This window comes from Coregonus clupeaformis, chromosome 21 (genome assembly GCF_020615455.1).
Source record: "Coregonus clupeaformis isolate EN_2021a chromosome 21, ASM2061545v1, whole genome shotgun sequence".
Lineage (NCBI taxonomy): Eukaryota > Metazoa > Chordata > Actinopteri > Salmoniformes > Salmonidae > Coregonus > Coregonus clupeaformis.
The window spans coordinates 21,855,147-21,882,210 of NC_059212.1; the positions used below are offsets into that span (position 1 = coordinate 21,855,147).

A 27,064-nucleotide genomic window follows, 5' to 3' on the forward strand; every position below is an offset into this window, starting at 1 on the left:
AAAATACTGCATTATTTATTGGTGGCCATACTTGATTTATAGGCTACAGAAAGGTTACATACACAGTGGCGGACTTACCATTAGGCAGAAGAGGCAATTGCCTCAGGCTTCACATCATCAAGGGGCCTCATGAGCTGGGCATAATTCAAACAAATTATACTAGTCATAATAATAAAACAATTTCAAAAATCTCCGCTAAGACAGTTCGCTGTTTCGTTCCCTAAATTGTGATTGGACCCAATATAAATATATTATATGTAATTGACCGTGTTATCTGAGAGGGCAGTTGCAGCTAACTCTCTGCACATTCTCTTTCAAATTGGCAAGAATAAGGTCAACAAAAACATTTCACAAGGTAGCATTGAATTTTAATACTGACAAACTGGATTCAGCAAAGTCATACATTTTGTGTTTGGCAGAGTATATGAGTGACTTGTTGGTGAACTGTCTACAAGTGATTTTTGTTGTTACATTATTGACTTATGCATATGTAAAGGTCAACAATAAACAGCTGTATATGTTTTGTTTTGGCAATAATATAAAAACCGAAACAATAAATAAGGCAAATAAGGTACATTGTTAAATTATAAAAGGTTTGCCACATATCATTTCAAGCAAAAAAATGAACCTATGAAATACAGTAGTAATTGTAGTATTCAATACAGTAGTACAGTAGTAACACTAACACAAGGTTGGCCAACTGTTCCTGGATAACCACAGTGTGTGCAGTCTTTATTACTTAAACTATTTGAATCAGGTGTGCTGGGCTGGGCTGGGCTGGAATGAAACCCTGCACACACTGCTGCTCTCTCGGAGCAAAGTTGGCCATCCTTGGTCTCTAACATGATCCTGACCCTTTTAACACATCAGTATTCACTCCAATCATATTGCGTCATATGCATATTACTGGCAATTAGCCTTCCTGTTCCAGTTGAGTTGCACCTCCCAGTCGATTCCCATGGAGGCATCAACACCTCTGTGCTAACATCCACAGATCTTTCCCAAACATGGATAGGCTAAACAAATCACCTATACAGGTCCAGTACCATAATACAGTAACTATACATCAGCCTGGTTAAGACTGTGTTAACAAAAAAGACAATGGCTGGAGCTAGGTCAGAGTTTGATCCTGTATACGAAAATTGATTTACAGCATTTTTATGGGCTGATATGTAAGGGCTTATCATTCCACACACAAAAATACGCTGCCGTTGTTTGTTGGTAGAGAACAGTAGATCACAGTATGTAGTGCTGGTTGAGTCAGAGAGTCATCTTCTCATTGATGAAGAAGGGGTGATCTCCAGTTGTGTGTCAGTATAGATTGAATGGATGAGAAGAGTGTGTGTTCGTGCTGAATGACAATGTGTGAGACGGATGTGTGTGTGTGTACGTGTGTGTGTCAGGACGATCTAGCACTCCAGCTTCCGAGTAAAGTTCATGTATCAAACAAAAATGTGTATCTATCCAAAAGTCATGGTCAGAAATGAAAACACATTGTTTTGAGTGTGGGTGTACATGCGTGTCAAAGAGAATGCCAGGTATCCAGGTTGCAACAGTTCCCAATCCTCCCCAGGTTGATAGCTTGCTGCACTATCAACAAGGGAGGAGAGACTATCTATAACATAACAATAATGATGACCTCATCACGACATTGTGACCTCATCGTGACCTCATCACCACCTCTACTCCCCGGCCCTGCTCCCCACAGGACCACTCTTGAACTTGACCACCATGACAGTGATGTTGTCTGGGCAGCCGCGGTAAAAGGACTGCAGCACAATGCTCTTGGCGCCGTAGTGCGGCTCGTCCAGGCGCTCGCGCACGAAGCGCACCGCCTCTTCGTTGCTGAAGGCGTCCCACAGGCCGTCCGACGCCAGGATCATAAACTCAGGCTGCAGCTTGTCCAGGTCAAAGGTCAACACATCAGGGTCGGGGATGACCACGTTGAGGTTCTTCAGGGGGTAGTCACCCAGCGAGCGAGACATGGCCAGGATGCCCTGGACACGCCATGAACCGTTGAAGCTTATGAAGCCCCCTGGTGGTGAAGGAATGGAAGTGCAATGCAATTTAATTCAACTATCTGTAACTTTACTATCCCACACTGGGACATTGGTCATTCATTGGTCATTCATTGGTCATTCATTGTGTACACAGAAAACAACACAGAAAAAAGTGCAGAATAAGCATAGACATTTCTGTATCCCAATAAAAGTACATAATATCTATAAATATTATATTTATCAAATCCAACTAAGGATATATTTATTAGTGCTTCCTATCATTTGTCAGAGCTAATAAGACATCACTGTTTGCAATTCCAAAGAGGGTCAACAGGTGGCGACTCAAGGCTGCAATTCTTAGTCTCTCCATTTGACACTGATTCATTCTAGTGATTCATCCTAGTGTGCCATTGTGATCTGCTGAAATGTAGGAAACATTTTATGTCGCCATGAGGATAATTATGCACTACCTGCCTCAGCCAACGAAATGTATGTGTGTTTTGTTTCTGTGCTGAACATCAAGGGCAAGTTTCCTGGACACAGTTTAAAGGCCCAAAGCAGCCGATTTTTATTATCAATATCATATCCTTTCTGGGTAACAATTAAGTACCTTCCATTAAAATTGTCAAAAATAAACAAAATTAGCAAACACTATTTCTGAAGCAAGAATTTTGCTAGGACTGTCTGGGAGTGGTCTGAGTTGGGAGGGGGAAACTAGCTGTTATTGGCAGATATGTCACCAGGCAAGCCGAAACTCCACCCATGCTAAACCGGCTGATTAGAAGGTCCTGTGTAGATTGTATTTTCAACCAGCACCTATCAGGAAATAACACTGTTCAAATTCTTTCACACTTTTACAGCATTAGTTTCATCAGCTGTTGTACAATATGAAACAAAACACAGGAAAAACTGAATTTTGACAGCACTGGACCTTTAAGCCTGGTGCTGGACTGAGAAGCATTTTCAATTGAGATTTTTCATTCGAAATGCTTTTTAGGTCCCTTCTAAAACAGCCCTGTGAAATTTAGCGTGAATTCACTCTGTAGTATTTACAGTTTAGCTAGGTTTGACGCAAACGTCTCTACAATGTCCCCATAGCGTTGTGGTGCTTTTGACCCATGCAGCGCTCTGCTCACCTGCCCTCTTGATCCTCTTGCGCTCTTTGAGCTGGTAGGGCTTGTGGTCATGTGACAGGGCCACCGCATTACCATCCTTGTCACACAGCACGCCCCGCGAGTCCCCAACATTGGCCACCGTCAGCTCCCGGTCTGATAGCAGGGCCACAAGACATGTAGTGCCTAAGACAGGGAGAAAGAGTAGTTTATTTTATTTTATTTTAAAGGGACATTACATTCCAAAACCATAGCTAGATCTACACAACCGATGGCCTGGGACGTGGATCTATTTTGACATTAGACTACTGTGAAGTACTGAAAACATTTGACTATTTTTTTATGTAATGTCCCTTTACGTTTACTTGAATACATTTTTCAACTGTGTTTCTCATTCTCAGAATACAACATGTGTATCATAGTCTGCTAATCAACCACAATACTGAACGCCATACTGTATTTACACTGAGTGTACAAAACATTAAGAACACCTGCTCATTCCATGACACAGACTGACCACGTGAATCCAGGTGAAAGCTATGATCCCTTATTGATGTAACCTTCAATCAGTGTAGATGAAGAGGAGACAGGTTAATTAAGGATTTTTAACCCTTGAGACAATTAAGACATGGATTGTGTATGTGTGCCATTCAGAGGGTGAATGGGCCAGACACAAGATTGAAGTGCCTTTAAATGGGGTATGGTAGTAGGTGCAAGGTGCACCGCTTTGAGTGTGTCAAGAACTGCAACGCTGGTGGGTTTTTCAGTTTCCCATGTGTATCAAGAATGGTCCACCACCCAAATGACATCCAGCCAACTTGACACAACTGTGGGAAGCATTGGAGTCAACATGGGCCAGCATCCCTGTGGAACGCTTTCGACACCTTGTAGAGTCCATGCCCTGATGAATTGAGGCTGTTCCGAGGGCAAAGTGGGGTGAAACTCAGTATTAGAAAGGTGTTCCCAATGTTTTGTACACTCAGACAGTGTATATCACAACAATGAAACCACCCAAGTAACAGGAGTGAATGCTATTCCTGGCCCTAATAACTTATCTGACAAAGGTTTACCTTTTCATTCTGCCCATGTCCTCCTCTTCCATTGGAAATCCAGTGATTTATAAGGTACTGTTTCCATTACAGGCATCTAATCCATTTCTCAGGGCTGACAATAAATCTCTCAGGGCAACAAAGGGACTCCGTGTACAAATGTGTAAATACACTGGATTTGTATCTTGACCTTCAAAAGGTCTTCTACATGGAGACATTTCACTGCCGCCATAACAAATAATGCTACATTTGATGTATACAGCTTTTCTTCTTTACAGACCAAATCTGTAAAAAATCTAAAAAGTGCTTAACATTTATAAAAAGTGTTCCTTGTCTTTCTGTTTTCTCTAAGCAGGAAGTCTTTATGATTTTTTAAAGAGAGGGTCAATTCTGACCAGTCTTAAACTGGGTTGTGTTTAATAGGTGGAAAACAGAGTGAAACAGGGAGGTACTACCTTAACTTGTCCAATAAGAACACATATTTTAGTTTCCTACTGAACATAACTACAGTGGGGGGAAAAAGTATTTAGTCAGCCACCAATTGTGCAAGTTCTCCCACTTAAAAAGATGAGAGAGGCCTGTAATTTTCATCATAGGTACACGTCAACTATGACAGACAAATTGAGATTTTTTTCCCCAGAAAATCACATTGTAGGATTTTTTATGAATTTATTTGCAGATTATGGTGGAACATAAGTATTTGGTCACCTACAAACAAGCAAGATTTCTGGCTCTCACAGACCTGTAACTTCTTCTTTAAGAGGCTCCTCTGTCCTCCACTCGTTACCTGTATTAATGGCACCTGTTTGAACTTGTTATCAGTATAAAAGACACCTGTCCACAACCTCAAACAGTCACACTCCAAACTCCACTATGGCCAAGACCAAAGAGCTGTCAAAGGACACCAGAAACAAAATTGTAGACCTGCACCAGGCTGGGAAGACTGAATCTGCAATAGGTAAGCAGCTTAGTTTGAAGAAATCAACTGTGGGAGCAATTATTAGGAAATGGAAGACATACAAGACCACTGATAATCTCCCTCGATCTGGGGCTCCACGCAAGATCTCACCCCCGTGGGGTCAAAATGATCACAAGAACGGTGAGCAAAAATCCCAGAACCACACGGGGAGACCTAGTGAATGGCCTGCAGAGAGCTGGGACCAAAGTAACAAAGCCTACCATCAGTAACACACTACGCCGCCAGGGACTCAAATTCTGCAGTGCCAGACGTGTCCTCCTGCTTAAGCTAGTACATGTCCAGGCCCGTCTGAAGTTTGCTAGAGTGCATTTGGATGATCCAGAAGAGGATTGGGAGAATGTCATATGGTCAGATGAAACCAAAATAGAACTTTTTGGTAAAAACTCAACTCGTCGTGTTTGGAGGACAAAGAATGCTGAGTTGCATCCAAAGAACACCATACCTACTGTGAAGCATGGGGGTGGAAACATCATGCTTTGGGGCTGTTTTTCTGCAAAGGGACCAGGACGACTGATCCGTGTAAAGGAAAGAATGAATGGGGCCATGTATCGTGAGATTTTGAGTGAAAACCTCCTTCCATCAGCAAGGGCATTGAAGATGAAACGTGGCTGGGTCTTTCAGCATGACAATGATCCCAAACACACCGCCGGGCAACGAAGGAGTGGCTTCGTAAGAAGCATTTCAAGGTCCTGGAGTGGCCTAGCCAGTCTCCAGATCTCAACCCCATAGAAAATCTTTGGAGGGAGTTGAAAGTCCATGTTGCCCAGCGACAGCCCCAAAACATCACTGCTCTAGAGGAGATCTGCATGGAGGAATGGGCCAAAATACCAGCAACAGTGTGTGAAAACCTTGTGAAGACTTACAGAAAACTTTTGACCTGTGTCATTGCCAACAAAGGGTATATAACAAAGTATTGAGAAACTTTTGTTATTGACCAAATACTTATTTTCCACCATAATTTGCAAATAAATTCATTAAAAATCCTACAATGTGATTTTCTGGATTTTTTTTCCTCATTTTGTCTGTCATAGTTGACGTGTACCTATGATGAAAATTACACGCCACTCTCATCTTTTTAAGTGGGAGAACTTGCACAATTGGTGGCTGACTAAATACATTTTTTCCCCACTGTATCTGACCTACTGTCTTAACCCCTCCTCCATTGTTGCCACCTTTTTAACGTGTGACACCTGGGCTCGTATTCATAAAAGGTACGTATTCTAGGATCAGGTTCCCCCTGTACATGTAATCTCATTCATTATGGGCAAAACTGATCTTAGATCAGCACTCCTACGGTCCTTCACCTGCTTCGTCATGATTGGCGGAGAGCTTGTCCACCATGTCTCGGTCCACAGCCAGGATGCGCTGCTCCAGGATGCTGGGGTAGGAGAGAACGCCCTCCCTCTTCTCCCTGTCATAGGACAGCAGCTGCTGCCTCAGAGACTCTGGAAGGTGGGCCTTCACGTAGTCAGCTGCTGCCTGAGCGAGAGCGGTAAGGAGAGAGAAGGGAGGATAGAGAGAGAATTTCACTTATTTGGTTGAATTTCAGTTATTTGACTGGTCGACATTTCAACGATTTGTTGATACAACGCTGTGCCGTTACATGTACAGAGGTACAGAATGTTAGCTTTTTTCTTACAGCCAAATGAATACAGATTCAACTTTGTTATGTTTGAAAGACGTAAATTATTATTTTATATATTCAGCAGTGTTCTGAGCCTCTAGTGCTGTAAATTAATGGTAGCCATGAGATAGTTTGTCTAAGTGCCCATCTTTTAAGAGCACGGCCAGGAGAAAGCTGCCAAGGTAAACAAAGTATCAGACGTTTAGTTTCAAAATGTCAGTTTATATCATGGTTCAATTTGAATTGAAAGTAAAAACAAGTTTATCAAACTGAAATACATTGAAATAGACTTGACCCCAAAGTACAAGTTGAAAACAGTATTTTTTCTATACAAACCAAAGGCAGACATGACACTCAAAGACACCAATGCTTTCTAGGATCTACCAGAGATATTCATAGAGGCTAGAGGAAGCCTATCCATTATTTACATTAAGACCCAGCACTTTTAGAGCATATCTAAACAAAAAGCTATACATAGTGCAGGGCCATAGAAGTTATATTTGACCAAGCACATTTTATATATACAGTGTAGAAATGGTTTCAATGTATATGGCAGTCTGTCTACACTTAATTAATGTGTTTACATACAGCACTGAGTGAATGGAGGCTATTTGTACGATATTTTAATATGCATGCCCAAACGCACACTTGGTTGTGTTGCTAATTCCAATGAATAATGCATAAATGATCAGGAATTAATTATGTAGGGCTAATCAACAAGAGGCTATGCGTTCTATGAAAAATAATGTACGACGAGGTAGGTGGGTTCCACGACGCGCTAGCAGAGTGGAACTGACTTTCCACGAAGTTGCATTATTTTCCAGAGAAGGCATAGAGCCCCGAGTTGATTATCCCTTTTATACCATGGCTATAATTTAACACATTTACCGCTAGAAATGTGTTCATTTGCAATTAGAAATATGTTCAATATCCACTGAAGTAGAAAGCAAGTTTACAAGAGAGCTACAGTAGTTGCCGTGGTAACCAAACAAACAGACTTGCTAGTTTACATTTTTACATTTACATTTTAGTCATTTAGCAGACGCTCTTATCCAGAGCGACCTAACGAACCCATCAGTCCTAGCTTGTCATTATGAAAATCGAATTCAACAATGCCAATAATGTTTTCAATTCGACTTTTGCTTTCAAAAGCAGCTCAAACTGAAAATGCAAGAATGAATTATAGCCATTGAATTCTCCCGTGCAAATATACCGTGCATTATAGGTAAATAATGCATTATAGGTAAATAATGCATGCTCTAGAATGCCCGTCAAGCCACTCAGAAACAACTATTCAACAATGCCATAATAATTAAGAATGACTAATCAATTACCATGGGAAGTGCATGAAGGTTACAACTGGTTTCCAGTGATGATGTTAGAAAGACTCTGTATATTGAGATTACTGTGTATTAGAGAAAGGGGGATACCTAGTTAGTGGTAGAACTGAATGAATCAAACTGAAATGTGTCTTCCGCATTTAACCCAACCCCTCTGAATCAGAGAGGTGCCGGGGACTGCCTTAATCGACATCATCAGCCCCGGGGAACTGCCATGCTCAGGGGAAGAACGACAGATTTGTACCTTGTCAGCTCGTGGATTTGATCCAGCAACCTGCTGGTTACTGTTCCAACGCTCCTACCCGCCAGGCTACCTTACTCGGATAAGCACAGTGAATCTTCTTAGTTTCATTACAAGTAAAAATGTGATATTAGTTGGATTTAAATTAAGAGGATCGTTTTCAGTATCTTAGTGGTTCTTTTTTGTCTGAGAGGTGAAAGAGAAAATGCAGACGGATGGTTGAACAGGTGTTCTATGTTTAATTATTCAACAACCTCTCTTCATCTCCATTTCTCCCTCCTTCCTGCTCTCTTTTTCAGGCCCTTTCCTTATTTTCGCTGCTCCCTACTTTCTCCTCAGATCATGTTCACCATACTGAATATTAATTCAGAAATATTTCAGTATAGAAACGTTCAAAACTCTCTCAAACTTGAGACTTCAACACTCATGTCGTTTGCATATTCGTTACACTTTGCAATCAACAGTTGTTGTGTTTTCATCAGTCCTGTAATCAAGGCATCCAATTAACCAAGGCAGATGAGATATTAACGAACCAACTAATTTCACCCATGGTGATAATTATAGGAGCAGATTCATTTGAGAGAGAAAAGGAGATGATGAAGGGAAATGGTATAAATAAATGATCAAAACAACTCTTCATTAGTCCCTAGTCTGTCTGTCTCTCTCTCTCTCTCTCTCTCTCTCTCTCTCTCTCTCTCTGGATGAGTGTACACAGGGAGCCTTGAATAGTGAACAGTGAATGTAGTTACTCATCCAAGAGCCCAAATGACTGAGCCATGTAAAAGTCAGTGCAGTCTTCATGGCTGTAGACTCAACTTTATTTGGTAGAAAACCTTTCAGAGAGAAGTTCCCCTTAAACTCAACTGTCAGTTTGAATCAAATTAAAATGAAGAATATTAGCTTGTAATGGCCTTGTCGTTAGAGTGTCTGGCCTGAGATTGGAAAGTTGAGAGTTTGAACTCCGGCCAAGTCATTCCAAAGACAAAAAATGGGACCCAATGTGTCTCTGCTTGGCACTCAGCATTAAGGAGATAGATTGGAGGTAAGGCCCTGTGATAGACTAGCGTCCTGTCCAGTGGGTGTGCTTGTACATCAAGCTGTCTCACGCTAGAGAGATAGGCTACTTTACTGGCCTTTTACCTTTTGGCCAAAATAAGGACTGCTAAAAGATTGAAAAAAGATAGAGAGTTGAGAATATGCAACATATTTGCAGTTTAAGGACACACTGCTCAGTTAGAAACAAGCTGTTCTGTACACAGATATTTGTTTTGGAGACATTTCACTCCATTTGTTACTGGGGGACAAGCAAACATTCATATTTACCAACTTGCAGAAAATTATTTGGAAAAAAGCCCTTGAACATGTGCCCACACATACAGTATACCACCAACACCTCCTGCGACTGGAGTGGAAGATTTTTCTTCATTCCTGAGACTTGGGTAACTTAAGGTTCATACTGAAAAGGTGAACATTTAGCCATCTGAGTCTGTTGGGTTTGGTGCATACAAACAAACACATGCTCTCTCAAACTAACACACCTCCTCTGTTAGTCAAGGACTCCAGTCACTCAAGTCATAGACTGTTCTCTCTGCTACCGCACAGCAAGCGGTACCGGAGCGCCAAGTCTAGGTCCTAAAGGCTCCTTAACAGCTTCTACCCCCAAGCCATAAGACCGCTGAACAATTAATCAAATGGCCACCCAGACTATTTACATTGACCCCCCCCTTTGTTTTTACACTGCTGCTACTCGCTGTTTGTTATAAATTGATTTGCATTTTAATGAGGGAAATAAGTATTTGACCCCATCTCAATCAGAAAGATTTCTGGCTCCCAGGTGTCTTTTATACAGGTAACGAGCTGAGATTAGGAGCACACTCTTAAAAGGAATGCTCCTAATCTCAGTTTGTTACCTGTATAAAAGACACCTGTCCACAGAAGCAATCAATCAATCAGATTCCAAACTCTCCAGCATGGTCAAGACCAAAGAGCTCTCCAAGGATGTCAGGGACAAGATTGTAGACCTACACAAGGCTGGAATGGGCTACAAGACCATCGCCAAGCAGCTTGGTGAGAAGGTGACAACAGTTGGTGCGATTATTCGCAAATGGAAGAAACACAAAATAACTGTCAATCTCCCTCGGCCTGGGGCTCCATGCAAAATCTCACCTCGTGGAGTTGCAATGATCATGAGAACGGTGAGGAATCAGCCCAGAACTACACGGGAGGATCTTGTCAATGATCTCAAGGCAGCTGGGACCATAGTCACCAAGAAAACAATTGGTAACACACTACGCCGTGAAGGACTGAAATCCTGCAGCGCCCGCAAGGTCCCCCTGCTCAAGAAAGCACATATACAGGCCTGTCTGAAGTTTGCCAATGAACATCTGAATGATTCAGAGGAGAACTGGGTGAAAGTGTTGTGGTAAGATGAGACCAAAATCGAGGTCTTTGGCATCAACTCAACTCACCGTGTTTGGAGGAGGAGGAATGCTGCCTATGACCCCAAGAACACCATCCCCACCGTCAAACATGGAGGTGGAAACATTATGCTTTGGGGGTGTTTTTCTGCTAAGGGGACAGGACAACTTCACCGCATCAATGGGACGATGGACGGGGCCATGTACCGTCAAATCTTGGGTGAGAACCTCGTCATTGTCATGCTGGAATACCCACCCACGACCCTCAGCCAGGGCATTGAAAATGGGTCGTGGATGGGTATTCCAGCATGACAATGACCCAAAACACACAGCCAAGGCAACAAAGGAGTGGCTCAAGAAGAAGCACATTACCTTCCTGGAGTGGCCTATCCAGTATCCAGACCTTAATCCCATAGAAAATCTGTGGAGGGAGCTGAAAGTTCGAGTTGCCAAACGTCAGCCTTGAAACCTTAATGACTTGGAGAAGATCTGCAAAGAGGAGTGGGACAAAATCCCTCCTGAGATGTGTGCAAACCTGGTGGCCAACTACAAGAAACGTCTGACCTCTGTGATTGCCAACAAGGGTTTTGCCACCAAGTACTGAGTAATGTTTTGCAGAGGGGTCAAATACTTATTTCCCTCATTAAAATGCAAATCAATTTATAACATTTTTGAATTGCGTTTTTTTGGATTTTGTTGTTGTTATTCTGTCTCTCACTGTTCAAATAAACCTACCATTAAAATTATAGACTGATCATGTCTTTGTCAGTGGGCAAACGTACAAAATCAGCAGGGGATCAAATACTTTTTTCCCGCACTGTAGTTCAGCGTGGCGTCTTCCATGTTCCCACATAACTGTCTCTAGTAAACCAAACCCAGCCCAGGCAAGGAAGTTGGAGTCTGTACATTGACATACTGATGCAAATAAATTAACATGGTGTGTATAAAATGAACCACGTTGTCTACTTTTAAACGCATCAGAGGAACATGACCATCTTCGGTTGATGAAAAAAGTATTCATTTATTGGGACCGATTTAACATTTGCAGTTCTGGAATTTGTTATGTGTTAAGTGTGTGTGTGTGTGTGTGTGTGTGTGTGTGTGTGTGTAAGTGGGCTCTGATTTGTGTGTTTCTGGCCAAACTTCCACTGAGAATAAGGTCAAAGTAACCCAGCCTGCAGAGTAATAGCTCATGCATGTCACTCTGTCACCATGACCACAGGAAACACACACACACACACACACACACACACACACACACACACAGCAGGGGTGGTAATGGGCCCACATAGGGATGGGGGACCAGACAGGAATAGGCAGAAAGGTCCAGATAGATATATAAACAGCACCCCCCACTCAGTCTTCCTCCAGCCTTCACTATACAACAGGACTGCCCAACCCTGTTCCTGGAGAGCTACCGTCCTGTAGGTTTTTGCTCCAACCCTAATCTAGCACACCTGATTCTAATAATTAGCAGGTTGATAAGATGAATCAGGTTAGTAACATCTGGGGTTGGAGTGAAAACCTACAGGAGGGTAGCTCTCCAGGAACAGGGTTGGGCAACCCTGCTATACAACAACAACCCTATTCAAAGCCTTAAGGCCAAGGCCTTATCTTAACAGGATCGTGTCAACCTCTTTAGATAAGGAACAGCATGATTGACATAGTACTACTAATGGTTGAAAGTCGATGTAGGTTTAACTGGCTTTGGTTTTCAGTGTACATATAAGACTGGTAATACAACACTAAAATAACTGCTTTTTTTATTGACTTTTTTAATCGTTAGAAAGAGCCAATAGCCTAGAGAACACAGTAAAATCAGCCTAAAGATGAGGCATATCATGTTGAAATGCCAACAGTTTGTGGACTAAATGATTAGGTTACAGGAGATGAGCATTACCAAAAGATAAAAATATAGAGGGTTAATGACTACCACATGAATCTGTAATTTTATCCATCTCAAAATGGCATACTTGAATACCTCTCTTCTGTAATCAATATAAGGTCTAATTTCGGTCTCATCTTACAATATATGCATGGTGGACAAACTCCTCAGAAGTAAATGGCCTTCTTTTCATCAACATAAATATTTGAGTATTTTCATTTGTGACGATAGACACAGTCGCCATACTTAATGAGTAAACTAAAGTGGCATTTGTGACTTCTAAAATGCAAGTGTAATAGTGTGTAATAGTGTGTAATAGTGTGTAATAGTGTATTAGCTTTGTAATAGTGTGTAATAGTGTCTGTGAGAAAAAGGATCCTGGCTCCAGGCTCACTGAGGACACTGGAGTGGCAGATGGCTCACCAGACATGTGGTCTGTAGACTACTTTGGGAATTCACTGACCCTTGACAGCAAAAGGGGGAAAAAGGTTCACACCCATGTGTGTGACACACAAAGCCTCAAGACTGGCTCTTTGTGTGTATATGCAATTCAATTCCCATGTATATGTGCTGATGACATCACAAGAAAAACAAAAGTAGCACAAAGGGGGTGATTCTAGTTTCATCAAAAGATAGTGGTAGGCTGCACACACAGGGCCTACTAAATAGTGAATAGGCCAGTGGAAACTGTGTGACAAATTGCATTGCAGAGGATTCAGATGCTGCCTAATCAACTTCACTCTTATTCTGGTCATGGTTTGGATGTCCCCAGACTGTGTGACTTTCACAATGCTCTGTTTGAGTGATAGTTTTATGTATCCTGAAAGCTGGGGTGTGAACATGTTTTGTTTGGACTTACCTCTCTCACTCCAAATACAATGAGGATGCTGTAGTGACCATAGATATCTATTTTAGTTCACCTTTATTTTATCAGGGAGTCATACTAAGACCAAGGTCTATTTTACAAATGAGCCCTGAATTACATAAATTACAGAAAATACACTGAGCAATATAAATACAAAATGCAAGTAAAAAGAAAAACATGGTCATAAAAAACAAAACCATTCAGCAGTAATAAGATCCTCAGTCAGCTTTCTGAATTACCCTAGAGGCATCTAAACATCAAATGTAGAAGATGTGAAGATTGCTCCACAAATAAGGTGCAAGAAAACTAAAAACTGATTTACCTAACTCGGTAGAGACCAAAGGAATTTCAAGAGTTAACCATCCCTGAGACCGGGTATGGTAACTCGCATGTCTAAAGTTTATTAAAAATGTTAGGTACAGTGGGACTTTTTGTAAAAGGGCTTTATAAACGAAAACATAGCAATGTATCAACCTATGTGACATCAAAGAGGGCCAACCAACTTTCTGGTGGAGAATGCAGTGATGACTACTAAAATTGTCGCCCGTAATAATAAAGCGCAGTGCGCTATGATAAACTGCGTCTAACGGCTTTAATGAAGTGGCAGCTGTGTTCATATACAGTGGCTTGCAAAAGTATTCACCCCCCTTGGCATTTCTCCTATTTTGTTGCCTTACAACCTGGAATTAAAATAGCTTTTTGGGGGGTTTGTACCATTTGATTTACACAACATGCCTACCACTTTGAAGATGCAAAATATTTTTGGGTGTGAAACAAACAACAAATAAGACAAAAAAAACAGAAAACTTGAGCGTGCATAACTATTCACCCCCCCAAAGTCAATACTTTGTAGATCCACCTTTTGCAGCAATTAAAGCTGCAAGTCTTTTGGGGTATGTCTCTATAAGCTTGGCACATCTAGCCACTGGGATTTTTGCCCATTCTTCAAGGCAAAACTGCTCCAACTCCTTTAAGTTGGATGGGTTCCGCTGGTGTACAGCAATCTTTAAGTCATACCACAGATTCTCAATTGGATTGAGGTCTGGGCTTTGACTAGGCCATTCCAAGACATTTAAATGTTTCCCCTTAAACCACTCAAGTGTTGTGTTAGCAGTATGCTTAGGGTCATTGTCCTGCTGGAAGGTGAACCTCCGTCCTAGTCTCAAATCTCTGGAAGACTGAAACAGGTTTCCCTCAAGAATTTCCCTGTATTTCTGATATTTTTTTATAACCCAACCTTGATCTGTACTTCTCCACAACTTTGTCCCTGACCTGTTTGGAGAGCTCCTTGGTCTTCATGGTGCCGCTTGCTTGGTGGTGCCCCTTGCTTAGTGGTGTTGCAGACTCTGGGGCCTTTCAGAACAGGTGTATATATACTGAGATCATGTGACAGATCATGTGACACTTAGATTGCACACAGGTGGACTTTATTTAACTAATTATGTGACTTATGAAGGTAATTGGTTGCACCAGATCTGATTTAGGGGCTTCATAGCAAAGGGGGTGAATACATATGCACGCACCACTTTTCCGTTATTTATTTTTTCGAATTTTTTGAAACAAGTAATTTTTTTCATTTCACTTCACCAATTTGGACTATTTTGTGTATGTCCATTACATGAAATCCAAATAAAAATCCATTCAAATGACAGGTTGTAATGCAACAAAATAGGAAAAAAGCCAAGGGGGATGAATACTTTTGCAAGGCACTGTAGATGATGTCGCCATAGTCTAGGACCGATAGGAACATCGACTGAATAATCTGCTTTCTGCTATTTAGCGAAAGGCAGGACCTATTTATATAGAAAAGTAAAAATTGTATTCTCAGCTTCTTAACTACACTATACAGTATCTACAAAAGTATGTGGACATCAAATTAGTGGATTTGTCTATTTCAGCCACACCCGTTGCTGACAGGTGTATAAAATCAAGCACACAGCCATGCAATCTCCATAGACAAACATTGGCAGAAAAATGGCCTTACTGAAGAGCTCAGTGACTTTCAACATGCCACCGTCATAGGATGCCACCCTTCCAACAAGTCAGTTCATCAGATTTCTGCCCTGGTAGAGCTGCCCCGATCAACTGTAAGTGCTATTGTGAAGTGGAAACATCTAGGAGCAACAACGGCTTAGCCGCGAAGTGGTAGGCCACACAAGCTCACAGAACGTGACCGCTGAGTGCTGAAGCGCGTAAAAATCGCCTGTCCTCGGTTGCGACACTCACTACCGAGTTCCAAACTGCCTCTGGAAGCAACGTCAGCACAATAACTGTTCGTTCTGACGGACAAATCTGGGTTTGGTGGATGCCAGGAGAACGCTACCTGCCCGAATGCATACTGCCAACTGTAAAGTTTGGTGGAGGAGGAATAATGGTCTGGGGCTGTTTTTCATGGTTCGGGCTAGGCCCCTTCGTTCCAGTGAAGGGAAATCTTAACGCTTCAGCATACAATGACATTCTAGACGATTCTGTACTTCCAACTTTGTAGCAACAGTTTGGGGAAGGCCTTTTCCTGTTGTAGCATGACAATGCCCCCGTGCACAAAGCAAGGTTCATACAGAAATGGTTTGTCGAGATCGGTGTGGAAGAACTTGACTGGCCTGCACAGAGCCCTGCCCTCAACCCCATCGAATACCTTTGGGATGAATTGGAACGCCGGCTGCGAGCCAGGCCCAACATCAGTGCCTGACCTCACTAATGCTCTTGTGGCTGAATGGAAGCAAGCCCCGCAGCAATGTTCCAACATCTAGTGGAAAGCCTTCCCAGAAGAGTGGAGGCTGTTATAGCAGCAAAGGGGGGACCAACTCCATATTAATGCCCATGATTTTGGAATACTGATGTTCGACGACAGGTGTCCACATACTTTTTGTCATGTAGTGTAACTCATCAATATGCTTTTTAAAAGAGCTTTTCATCTATCCAGATGCCCAGATATTTGTTAGCAGGGACACGATCAATATGGACTCCATCCAAAGTACATATGCTTAAATAATCTGAGTTATTTTATGCGCTATAGAGAACAACAGATACTTAGTTTTACCTGTATTCAATACCAATTTCAGGTCAATAAAGTTTTTCTGTAATACAATGAAGGCAGACTGTAGTTCAGATACCGATGGGGCAATAGCATATACAACAGTACCATCGGCATACAAGTGCAGGTGACAATTTTTTACAGACAAGTCGATATTGTTAATGTAAACAGTAAAAAGTACAGGACCCAGAATTGACCCCTGCGGGACACCTTTCGTAATGTCCAGGAAACACAAATTAACACCATCAGTAGATACACATTTAGTTATATCTGTCAAGTAATTTTTTAACCAGTTACATGCAGCCTGGTCTAGGCCAATTGAGGAGAGCCTCTGAATTAGTAGTGTTATCAACAGTATTGAAAGCCTTTGACAGGTCAATGAAGAGGGCAGCAAAATGTTGCCTTTTATCCATACAGTTAACCACATCATTTATAACTAGTAATGCAGCAGAGATAGTACTATGACCTGGTCTAAAACCCGACTTAGAATACATTTCAAAGATAAGAAAGATCTTAGCTGAGAATTATTCAAGGATTCTAATATTTTAGCTAGGCAAGAAAGTTAAGAAATAGGGAGATAATTATTTAGGTCACAAGGGTCACCACCTTTGTGAAGGGGGAGTACATGGGGTGCCTTCCAAACCTTGGGGATAGTACCAGATATAATCATCAAGTTAAAAATATGGGTTAATGATTCAGCAATCAGGGGGGCAGAGAGCTGCAGCAAAAATGGATCAAGCATATCAGCCCCATGGATTTTTTTTTACATCAATCTTAAGCAAGGCATCTAGCACATCACAGATAGTAAATTGTTGAAATGAAAACAAAGATTCACTAGAAGTTGGCAGGTTAACCGTTGAATCAGCTAGAGGCTGGCAGAGGGAAGAGCAGTTGATTGACTGACCAGGGTCAATTAAACCACAGTTTCTCTCAAATAAAAAGCCTGCAGAGATAAAATGATGATTAAAAGCATCACTTATCCCCTTCTTCTCAGTTATGATACCAGAGTCAGACAGAACTTGCTTAGGCAGGGAAGAAGAGGAATGTGTACACTTCAGTGTATTTACTGTTTTCCAAAATTTTGAAAGATCACCAGCAGAGTCAAAGATAGAGCTTAAAAAGTAGCTTGGTTTTGCTTTCTTAATTGAGACAGTACATATGTTTTTCAATTGTCTGAAAGATTGCCAGTCCACTACAGAGATAGTTTTCCTTGACTTGGCCCAGGGCTGATTTCTCATTTGAATGAGCTCAGATCGCTCAGAAGAAAACCAAGGATTAGATCTATATTTCTCTCTGTTTAAAAGGGGTGTGTTTATCTGCCAAATGAATAAATATGGAGGATACCTTTTCTAGAGCCAACCTAGGGCCAGGAATACAGGAGAAAGTGGCTAAATCAGAGTAGAACATGTCATGTCTACTTCACCCTTGAGGGGAAAACGTTTTAACATTTGTTTTCTTAATTAAATGATGAGTATTTATCGGTTTCTTATCTCTAATACATACCATGGGACAATGACCACTGAGATCATGTGCAAATAACGTTACTCCACTAGACAAATATTTATGGTAGTTATTAGTAATAATTAAATAAATCAATGAGGAGTTAACAGGGTTTTTCACATTTAGCCATGTTGGTTTTGAGATCCATTGAGTCAGATTAAAATCAATAAACATACTCTTAAATTGATTTGAGGCCGGGGATATCCAATCCAGATTCAAATCCCCTAAAATGACCAACTCCGAGGAAGATTATGCTAATGATTGCTGACCGTTCAGGCCTATTTTAGGCTGTGTTTTTGAAAGGCACCCACACCTTTGATACCTACCTCACCACCGTGACCGTCAAATATCCCGAATATAGACGGATGACTCTTGTTGGTGATGTCGGTGAGCACCTCGAAGCGGTCCTCCATGTGGTCCCGCCGCCCCTGAATGGAGTACACTGCTACATTGTTATTTTTGAACTCCCAGGTTTTGGAGAACTCCGCGTCCAGGACGTTCAGGCCCCCCAACCTGTCGTTCTGCATTATCTCCGCCACTTTCCCCTTCACCATCTTCACGGCATCCCGGCTAGACTTGACTATGGTCTTCACCTCGTCCGTGTGGAAGAAGTAACTCCATAAGGCCAAGCTAATGCATAGCAGAAACAATGTCTCTGGCCTCAGGAGGAAATAACGCATGATCCGACCCAAAAGAGACAACAGCGTCATTGTGTCTCCTATCATCACACGCAAGAAAACTGCTGACTGTCGCTCCCCTCGTGCAATTCACTCCATTATATCCGTTCAAGGGAACAATAAAAACGTACACCATCAAAATGTCTGATGTCAGAAGTCAGAACTGCTATAAATATATCAAATTGGATTTAAATGGTCAATGTATTCCCAGGATTTACTCAGCCGAATGTAGCCACACTGAAGTGAAGAGCGAAGGACGAACGTGGGCACAGTCATTGGTTAGGCCCGCTGTCTTGAAATATACAAGCGAGACTGTCCTCCTGGCTCTCGGAAGGACAGCTGCAGCAAGAATATCTGCCGACAAACCCGTTATGAAGCCGCTGTCGTCTGTAGCCCATTGCAGGCTTCGCGAATAACGGGCGAAGACCCACCGGAATGTGAGGAGTTGTCACCGGGGGAGAAGTAGGGGTTTGGTGGCCTCTTTTTGCGTTTACTCCGTTTCTTGTGTGGGAAATCCTCCAATTCAGCTTCTACGGAATAATAATAAGGCTATTCCCCCCCTCATATTTCAACTCCAGTCTGGGATGACAGCGTGCGCAGCTGCCGCAGAACGTCCTGATGGATCATCACAACACTTGCAGAAAGTGGGGGAATAGCCTTATTATTCATTATGTGTTATATATAGCTTTCATTTTATTCCAGTAGGCCTATTTAGTTTTCTCGAGAAATATGACACTTTTCAGTTCGATCTGCTTACTGAAATTGAATTAACTATAGAGTTTATTATTATTAAATGTATTATTTAGGCCTATCCAATGTATTACAGTTGGGTATCAGGTGTGTTGGTGTTGGGATGCACACTGGTGGCTGTCCAGGGTTGGTGACACTAGCCTGTAACAAACAGTACCAGAAGGACTGTTGTCTTGTAGCCCTCTGGTGGCTGAAACCAATTTCCTTTTGTCTCTTATTGGGATGAAAAACAAATAGTCCCTCTTTACACTGCTTTTCGACTGTAACACCAGTGTTACAACAAATAGTCCCTCTTTACACTGCTTTTCGACTGTAACACCAGTGTTACAATAGTGTATACACCCATATATTATTCTAGGGAAATTGTGTTTCCATAGCTAATAGCTTGTGAATCAACAACCTCTGCATAATTGTAACAGTTGCTTTGTGAGAAGGTGTGAAAGTTCACAGTTAGCCATTGTTATGTAATGCCAGCTGAATAGGACCAGTGGCCTGGCTTAGCGAGAGCAGGTCTGCTGGATCCATGGCCCAGTGAGACACGAGTGCTGGTCCACATAGATAGAACAGAAAAGTCTGAGCCTTTTGGGTAAATCCTGTATGGAAATGGCATTCAAAGTTACATATGTAAATTATTTACGTCGTAATTACATAGGCACTTACATTGTGTATACGTTGTTACATACCTCTTAGCAAATTATATACCTGTTTGTGGGTTTGCCCAATTTCAAAGATTTGCAAATAAACTCACAATGGATATAATTCTCATGTAAGAGAAGGTCTAACCACAATTTAATTTTAATACACTTTAACATGTTATTCTGTAATTCTGCAAATAAATTGTCACAGGCTATGGTAGGCTACAATGCAACAATGTCAACCTACACTGTAATACTGGCCTACACTGATACTGGCCCGTACAAAACATTAGGAACACCTGCTCTTTCCATGACATAGACTGACCAGGTGAAAGCTATGATCCCTTATTGATGTCACCTGTTAAATCCATTTCAATCAGTGTAGATGAAGGGGAGGAAACAGGTTAAAGAAGGATTTTAACCCTTGAGACAACAGACATGGATTGTGTATGTGTGCCATTCAGAGGGTGAATGGGCAAGACAAAATATTTAAGTGCCTTTGAACGGGGTATGGTAGTAGGTGCCAAGCGCACCAGATTGAGTGTGTCAAGAGCTGCAACACTGCTGGGTTTTTCACAGTGCTTGACTTGGTCTGAAATAGGTGTCGGTACTCATTTTGGGTGCCGGTACTGTTTATATTTAGGTGCAGGAGCCCCACGATACTATTGAGCTAATATTCTAAGAGGAACAGGAGCTCTAGCAGTAGAAAATGTGAGGTGCTGGTACTCAGTTCCGGTGAGCTCCTGCCCGAGTCAAGCACTGGTTTTTCACACTCAACAGTTTCCTGTGTGTATCAAGAATGGTCCACCACCCAAAGGACATCCAGACAACTTGACACAACTGTGGGAAGCATTGGAGTCAACATGGGTCAGCATCCCTGTTGAACGCTTTCGACATCTTGTAGAGTCCATGCCCCGACAAATTGAGGCTGTTCTGAGGGCAAAAGGGGGTGCAACTCAATATTAGGAAGCTGATCCTAATTTTTGGTACACTCAGTGTATATACCATGTGAATACACACTTTCTTAGCACCATGTAATGTAATATGGGTATCCTGGCTGACGCGACTTACGTGGTACACAGTGAGGGAGAGCTGTGACACACTGGTCTAGAAAGGAGCCCGTTGTTAGTGCAGTATTCGCACAGAAGTTGGCTTGAGCTTTGATTGGTTCTCTCAAAGTTATTTTTTCCATGGGACCCCTTGTTGTTTGGATTTGAAAATCCAACAATTGTATTGGAAGGGGGCAGTGCTCGGGGACTGTATGTGGCTGTCCATGTTGGTGTTGAAGTGAGAAAGAGACGGAGGAGAACCAATCAGTAAAAAAAGCACAGACCCCTTCATTATCGAGCTTACAACATCGTCAAGCCTTTCCAGACTCTGAAGTCAGGAAGACTTTGAGTTAGGTGTCAGCCAGGCTATAATATGGACCACATTATTAGGAACCTCTCATTGAGATATATTGGGGATTTGGGGTGTCAAACTCAAATTCCTGGAGGGCCGTGTGTCTGCAGGTTTCACTCCACAAGCCAGAAATGGTCGAACCCAGAGAATTCACTGCAATTTTGCACCACACAGTGGTCCCACAGGCATATTCATCAGACGTTCTCACTTGCAAGAATATGATCTTAAGGCAACAGCCGCTGGATATCAAATGTGAGCCTAGATTTGTTAAACAAAGGTCCCTGTATCTTAGCTTCCTTTGGTTGATTCTCTCCCTCTCTGTTGATTGAAGAACATAATTGCGGAAAGCAAAAATTACATTCTGTGTTTCACATGTTTGGGCCTACCCCCAAAGCGCATGGCTAGTGGACACTCAGAAAAAAGCACATTGAGAATGTGATTACAATTCTAAAGCCATTTAAGCCTACCTGTACCAACTTCCAAAAAAATCCTTACCTCAGGACACTTCACCAGGTGACTATCCCATGAAAAATAAAGAGAAAGGTGCTCTCTGTGTCTGCATTGATCATTACTTTATTCACGGGACAATCAAGCAGGCTTGTGTTTCGGTGTAGGAGGCCTTCACCAGAGCCTTGAGTAGGAACCTGTCATGAGGCACCTATAGCTTCAGAGGAGCATGTACCAATAGCGACTGTTGGTGTTGGTTTCACAGACCAGGCCACAGGGCAGCAGCAGAGGGGGTTCAAACTTCAAACCTCAAACCACACCCCATCCGGTGTCAAGGTAGAGGGTGGACATCCTACCCATAAAGCCCTCTGAGAGGAGTTGTAAAAGTCAGCAGTACTGGGTTTCCTAAAGGTTGGTAGGATGTTAGATCAAGGTGGTTATGGAGGCTCGTTTGAGAAATGTATCCCTCCCTCTGCGGTTGTGTTTTTGGACCCTTCTGCTTTGAGGCGGTGCCAATGTGGTGTGGTCGTCCTGACGCCTGACCGTACGGTCCTGCCACCATATCAGATGGGGTATGATCCATTACTAACAGGTGTGTGTGTGTTTGTGTGCGTGTATCTGTGTGTGTGTGCGCGTGTCTGTGTGTGTGTTTGTGCGCATGCACGTCTGTTTGTGGCAGCCATATATAACATCATATCACACATCACAAAGACACAAGGTGAAAGGAAAGAAAGTCCTGTGTTGTAGTATGTTATTCTAGCACTTGATGACCATATCCCTCAGGTTCTCACCTTGTGTCCGTGCCAACCCACCCTTCCTCATAATCCCCAGTGTGTCCCTTAGTCTCCTCTCATTGGTCAAGCTATGGAGGCAAGAGGCTAGCAGACACAATAAAAGGGAAGAAGTTTGTTGTTGAAACCACCAAATGCAGGGAATGGAGTGACCAGCAAACCATTTAATTTAAAGGTAAGCACTGAGTGCTTCATTTGAGGTAACTTTTTATGTGAGGTAACTTTTTTGTTTTGGTCAGTCCTCAGAATTGTTCATGAATTGATAGCTACTTGTTACTTAATGTGATTTACTACCTTCATCTATGTTCTCTCTCTACCTATCTCTACATTTCTCTCTCTCTCTCTCTCTCTCTCCCTACCTCTCTTTCTCTCTCCCTCTCTCTCCCTCCCCTTCTCAGATCATCGCACACCAAAAGCCACTGACATGCCCTCTCTTCATTTGCTCGCCATGCTAACGACCCTGCTGGTGGTGGTCTTGATGGCGACACAGTCGTCTGCAGCCAGAACCACCCGCAGACCCAAGCCTCAGAACACCAAGAAGCCCCCTCGCGGAGGTGGCACCGGAGGAGGTGGTGGAGGGGGAGGAGGTGGTGACCAGCCGGCCCGTCTGGGCTTCAGGCAGACCACCACCACCATGGCCCCCTCCAGTAGCCTGGGCACCGACGAGACCACAGAGGATACCATGACGGACGCCTACTCCCTGTCGCCCACTGACAGCACCACCTACGCGGTCGACACCTACCCCACAGAGTTCCACACAGACTCCATGGCGCCCCCCGGGGCCGGCCTGGGGAACTACACCCTGGACTACAGCCAGTGCTACTTAAACGTCTGCGAATGCTGCCCGCCTGAGAAGGGCCCCATGGGGCCCCCGGGGGAGAGGGGACCCCCAGGGCCGAGAGCGGAGAGGGGACTTCCAGGTAGACTAAATAATATAAATTGTGTCGATTTCACTACAAAGTGACTAAAAGTATACATAGAGATCGTGACTGTAGTGGATAGTGACCATGACTCGTAGTTTGTGTGTGGTGTACTTGCATATATTGTGTATGTGCATGGTGTGTACTCCTAAATAGCTCCTCATATCCCTCAACCCCCTTACCTCTTCCCCTCCTTCCCCCTGTCTTCTTTCAGGTGTACCTGGAGAGAAGGGGGATGTGGGACTTATGGGACCTCCTGGACTGGATGGTATGCCTGGAGCTACTGGACTTGAAGGAGATAAAGGTTAGCTTGCCAACTCTCATATACAACTGTTAAAGGACCTCCCCAGAGGAAGTTGCCGCCACTATTTCAACATAATTTCCTGACCTAGAGAGGAATTGCACATTTTGGTTTCACCTCCGAAGAATGACGAAGGTTACTTATACATATTCATGAATTGGGTGTGGGAATTTCCACGTGGAGATGATAAACATCAACAAAGATGGCACTGACAGCTGTCAGTGTAGCTAGCTAGCATGCTAACCTTATCTAGCTAGCTAGTGTTATCTCCAAAGTTTTGGCATCTTCCATAAATTGCGGCTGCGAATCCGTCATTTAAATAGTTAGAAAGAATAAGATGAAACTCTGGTAATATGGATAACTATTGAAAGATAGCTGATATGCATTTTCTTACATTGTAATGGACACGGTGCACCCTTTGTTAGGTAGGCTGCTGGCAGACTTTGGCTGCGGTACAGCAAAGCTAAGTCAGCCTGTGCTCATGGTTCTCACGCAATTAATTATACCATTTATAAAATGGTTATATATATATTTTTTGCTTTTAAAAAATGATACAGACTATCTTAAAAAACTGTGACAAATTGACAAATTATCCTATGGAGGTGCAAAAACATACGTTTGAACCCCCTATTTGTGCCATGGCTCAGGCAGCCATGTAGACACAAGGGAGTTTGGCTCATCTCAGTCACGAAAAGGATTAACTGTGAAGCTGTTTCTGATTCATAAACAATTCCATGCTGGTGGTAACATTCAAATAAAACCCAGCCCTGAATTGAAATGTAGGCAGAAAATCATTTGTATGTCATATCATAGGAAAAGACACAGAATTTACACGGATTTGTATGAAGTGGGCAGTTCAGATTTGTCACTTTAAGCCCAAATATATCATACTTTGACTAAAAGAAAGGATGAATTATTGACTTAAATCGTTGTGCAACATCATGGGTAAACTCTGTCCATCGTTTTCAGCTCGAAAAAGTGGATTTCTACTGGTGTAGGCGTTTAAAGAATGTAATCTGGGTTTTTACATTTATAGTCCAAAGTGTTAGCTACTATGCTATCTCTTATCTCATTCCTGAACACGTCGCTTTCTGGTGCTGATTTCAACAAATCTGTAACTTTGAGTATTGATGCTGGGGAATGATATCTATACCCACATGTTTAAGATACCAATCCTTCTCTCTTTCTATTTGATAGGTGACCAAGGAGATCAAGGAGACATGGGGATGCCTGGTGATCCAGGGATACTTGGGAAACAGGGACAGAAAGGTATACAATGTTCCCTAAATGTCATCAGAGTGTAGAAGCAGAGTAGCACTAGTATAATGCTATTGCTAGAATACCACACTATATTAGGGGAGAATAGTAATCTTATTAGACTGAATGTCAACTGTTGTTTCACTATCAAAGACTTTCTTGCTACAGTAAGCGACTAAGTTCCTTCTCACAGGTGACTTGGGCCCCAAAGGAGAAAAAGGAGGAACAGGCCTCCCTGGCTTGAAAGGAGACCCGGGAGAAAGGGGAAAGCCTGGGCGGAATGGGACCCAGGGCGAGAAAGGTGACATGGGTAGAATAGGCCCTGTAGGTCCCTCCGGGCTGACTGGCCCAATGGGACAGAATGGCCAAAAGGGAGAGATGGGGGAGTGTGCAACTGTCGAGAAGGGAGAGAAAGGGGAGGCGGGCTTACCTGGCCCCCCTGGGCCGAGGGGGTGGGTGGGACCCCCAGGAGTAAACGGAACCAATGGTCTACCAGGGCCTGTAGGTGTGAGGGGTCAGATAGGCTCCCCGGGAGGGAAAGGGGAGGCAGGGGGGCGGGGGCCTCCAGGTCCCCCAGGCTTGAGGGGCATGCCTGGGCCGAAGGGAGAGAAAGGCCCCAAGGGCCCACGGGGTGTGCGGGGTCCCAAGGGCCCCCAGGGGGAGACCGCAGAGCAGATACGCTCTGCCTTCAGCGTGGGCCTCTTTCCCAGCAAGTCCTTCCCCCCTCCAGGCCTGCCCGTCAAGTTTGACAAGGTCCTCTACAACGAGGAGGAACACTGGGACCCGATGCTCAGCAAGTTCAATTGCACCCACCCCGGGGTCTATGTGTTCTCCTACCACATCACCGTGCGCAACCGGCCCCTGCGCGTCGCACTGGTGATTAATGGCGTGAAAAAGCTGCGCACGCGTGACTCCCTGTACGGTCAGGACATCGACCAGGCGTCCAATCTGGCTCTGCTGCGTCTGGCATCAGGGGACCAGGTATGGCTGGAGACGCTGAGGGACTGGAACGGAGTCTACTCCAGCAGCGAAGACGACAGCACCTTCACCGGCTTCCTGCTCTATGCCGACCCCAAGGCCTGACCTACGACCTCGCCTGTGAACCCGGCTTGACCTCTGCATGACCTTTATCTGACAATTTACGCTGACTCTCCATTGCCTCCAAACCCTTTGCACTACTCTGCAAAATCATCTCTGTCAATATTTCTACTGCTACTGCTACTACCTATGTTTCTGCTTATTGCTATCAAAACAATCTGACCAAATGCTTGCTGTATTTGGCTGTAACACTTTATGCAACGCTTACGCTTTCTAACAATGCAATAAAACACTGCTAATGCTTGAAATGAAAATTGTGTGAGTTTATGGTTTTGAACCTATCTAGACTTTACTGATCTTAGGCCTAGATTCAATCAGATCAAGCATTAACCAGCGATAGCCAACACCCGCATAGCTGATGTTTTGGCGTTGTCGGACATGTAAATACGTTGGAGCTGTCAAATCGGTGAGCAGCTGCTCTTGATAATTGTCACAAAGCCACACCTGTCCCACTCGCATTAGAAGTTCAGAGTGAGAAAGTATAGGCTATATAGAAATAATGACGTAAATGTATTAAACAAAATAATGAGGATTTCTATCAGCCTAATCAAGGTGTAGATTACATCTCACATTCCAGTGTTCCAACTTGTAAACAAGGCTGCATGGAATTTATCCTAATGCGACTCCATGCAGCCAATGGCAATGTCCGCTTTAGGTATAATGCCAGGAGCTGCTTGTGGATTTGACAGCTCTAATACAGTTCCACATCCGACACCACCAGAACAACCGTTATGCGGATGT

At 43.1% G+C, this 27,064-nt stretch overlaps 2 protein-coding genes across 2 annotated transcripts; one reads left to right on the plus strand and one right to left on the minus strand.

Moving 5' to 3' along the window:
- Nucleotides 1–346: 346 nt before the first annotated feature.
- LOC121535077 (protein phosphatase 1L) lies at nt 347–20,289 on the minus strand. Its single transcript, XM_041841782.2, has 4 exons — nt 18,373–20,289; nt 6,445–6,619; nt 3,137–3,298; nt 347–2,035 (listed from the first exon to the last, which is right to left on the minus strand). Exons 1-4 carry the CDS (start codon nt 18,769–18,771, stop codon nt 1,683–1,685), a joined length of 1,089 nt encoding a protein of 362 aa, XP_041697716.1. The 5' UTR covers nt 18,772–20,289; the 3' UTR covers nt 347–1,682.
- A 753-nt stretch (nt 20,290–21,042) lies between these two features.
- On the plus strand, nt 21,043–26,799 carry otol1a (otolin 1a). Its single transcript, XM_041841783.2, has 5 exons — nt 21,043–22,922; nt 23,146–23,667; nt 23,882–23,971; nt 25,166–25,237; nt 25,419–26,799. The coding sequence occupies exons 2-5, from the start codon at nt 23,172–23,174 to the stop codon at nt 26,306–26,308; spliced, it is 1,548 nt and encodes a 515-aa protein (XP_041697717.2). The 5' UTR covers nt 21,043–22,922; nt 23,146–23,171; the 3' UTR covers nt 26,309–26,799.
- Nucleotides 26,800–27,064: the final 265 nt, after the last annotated feature.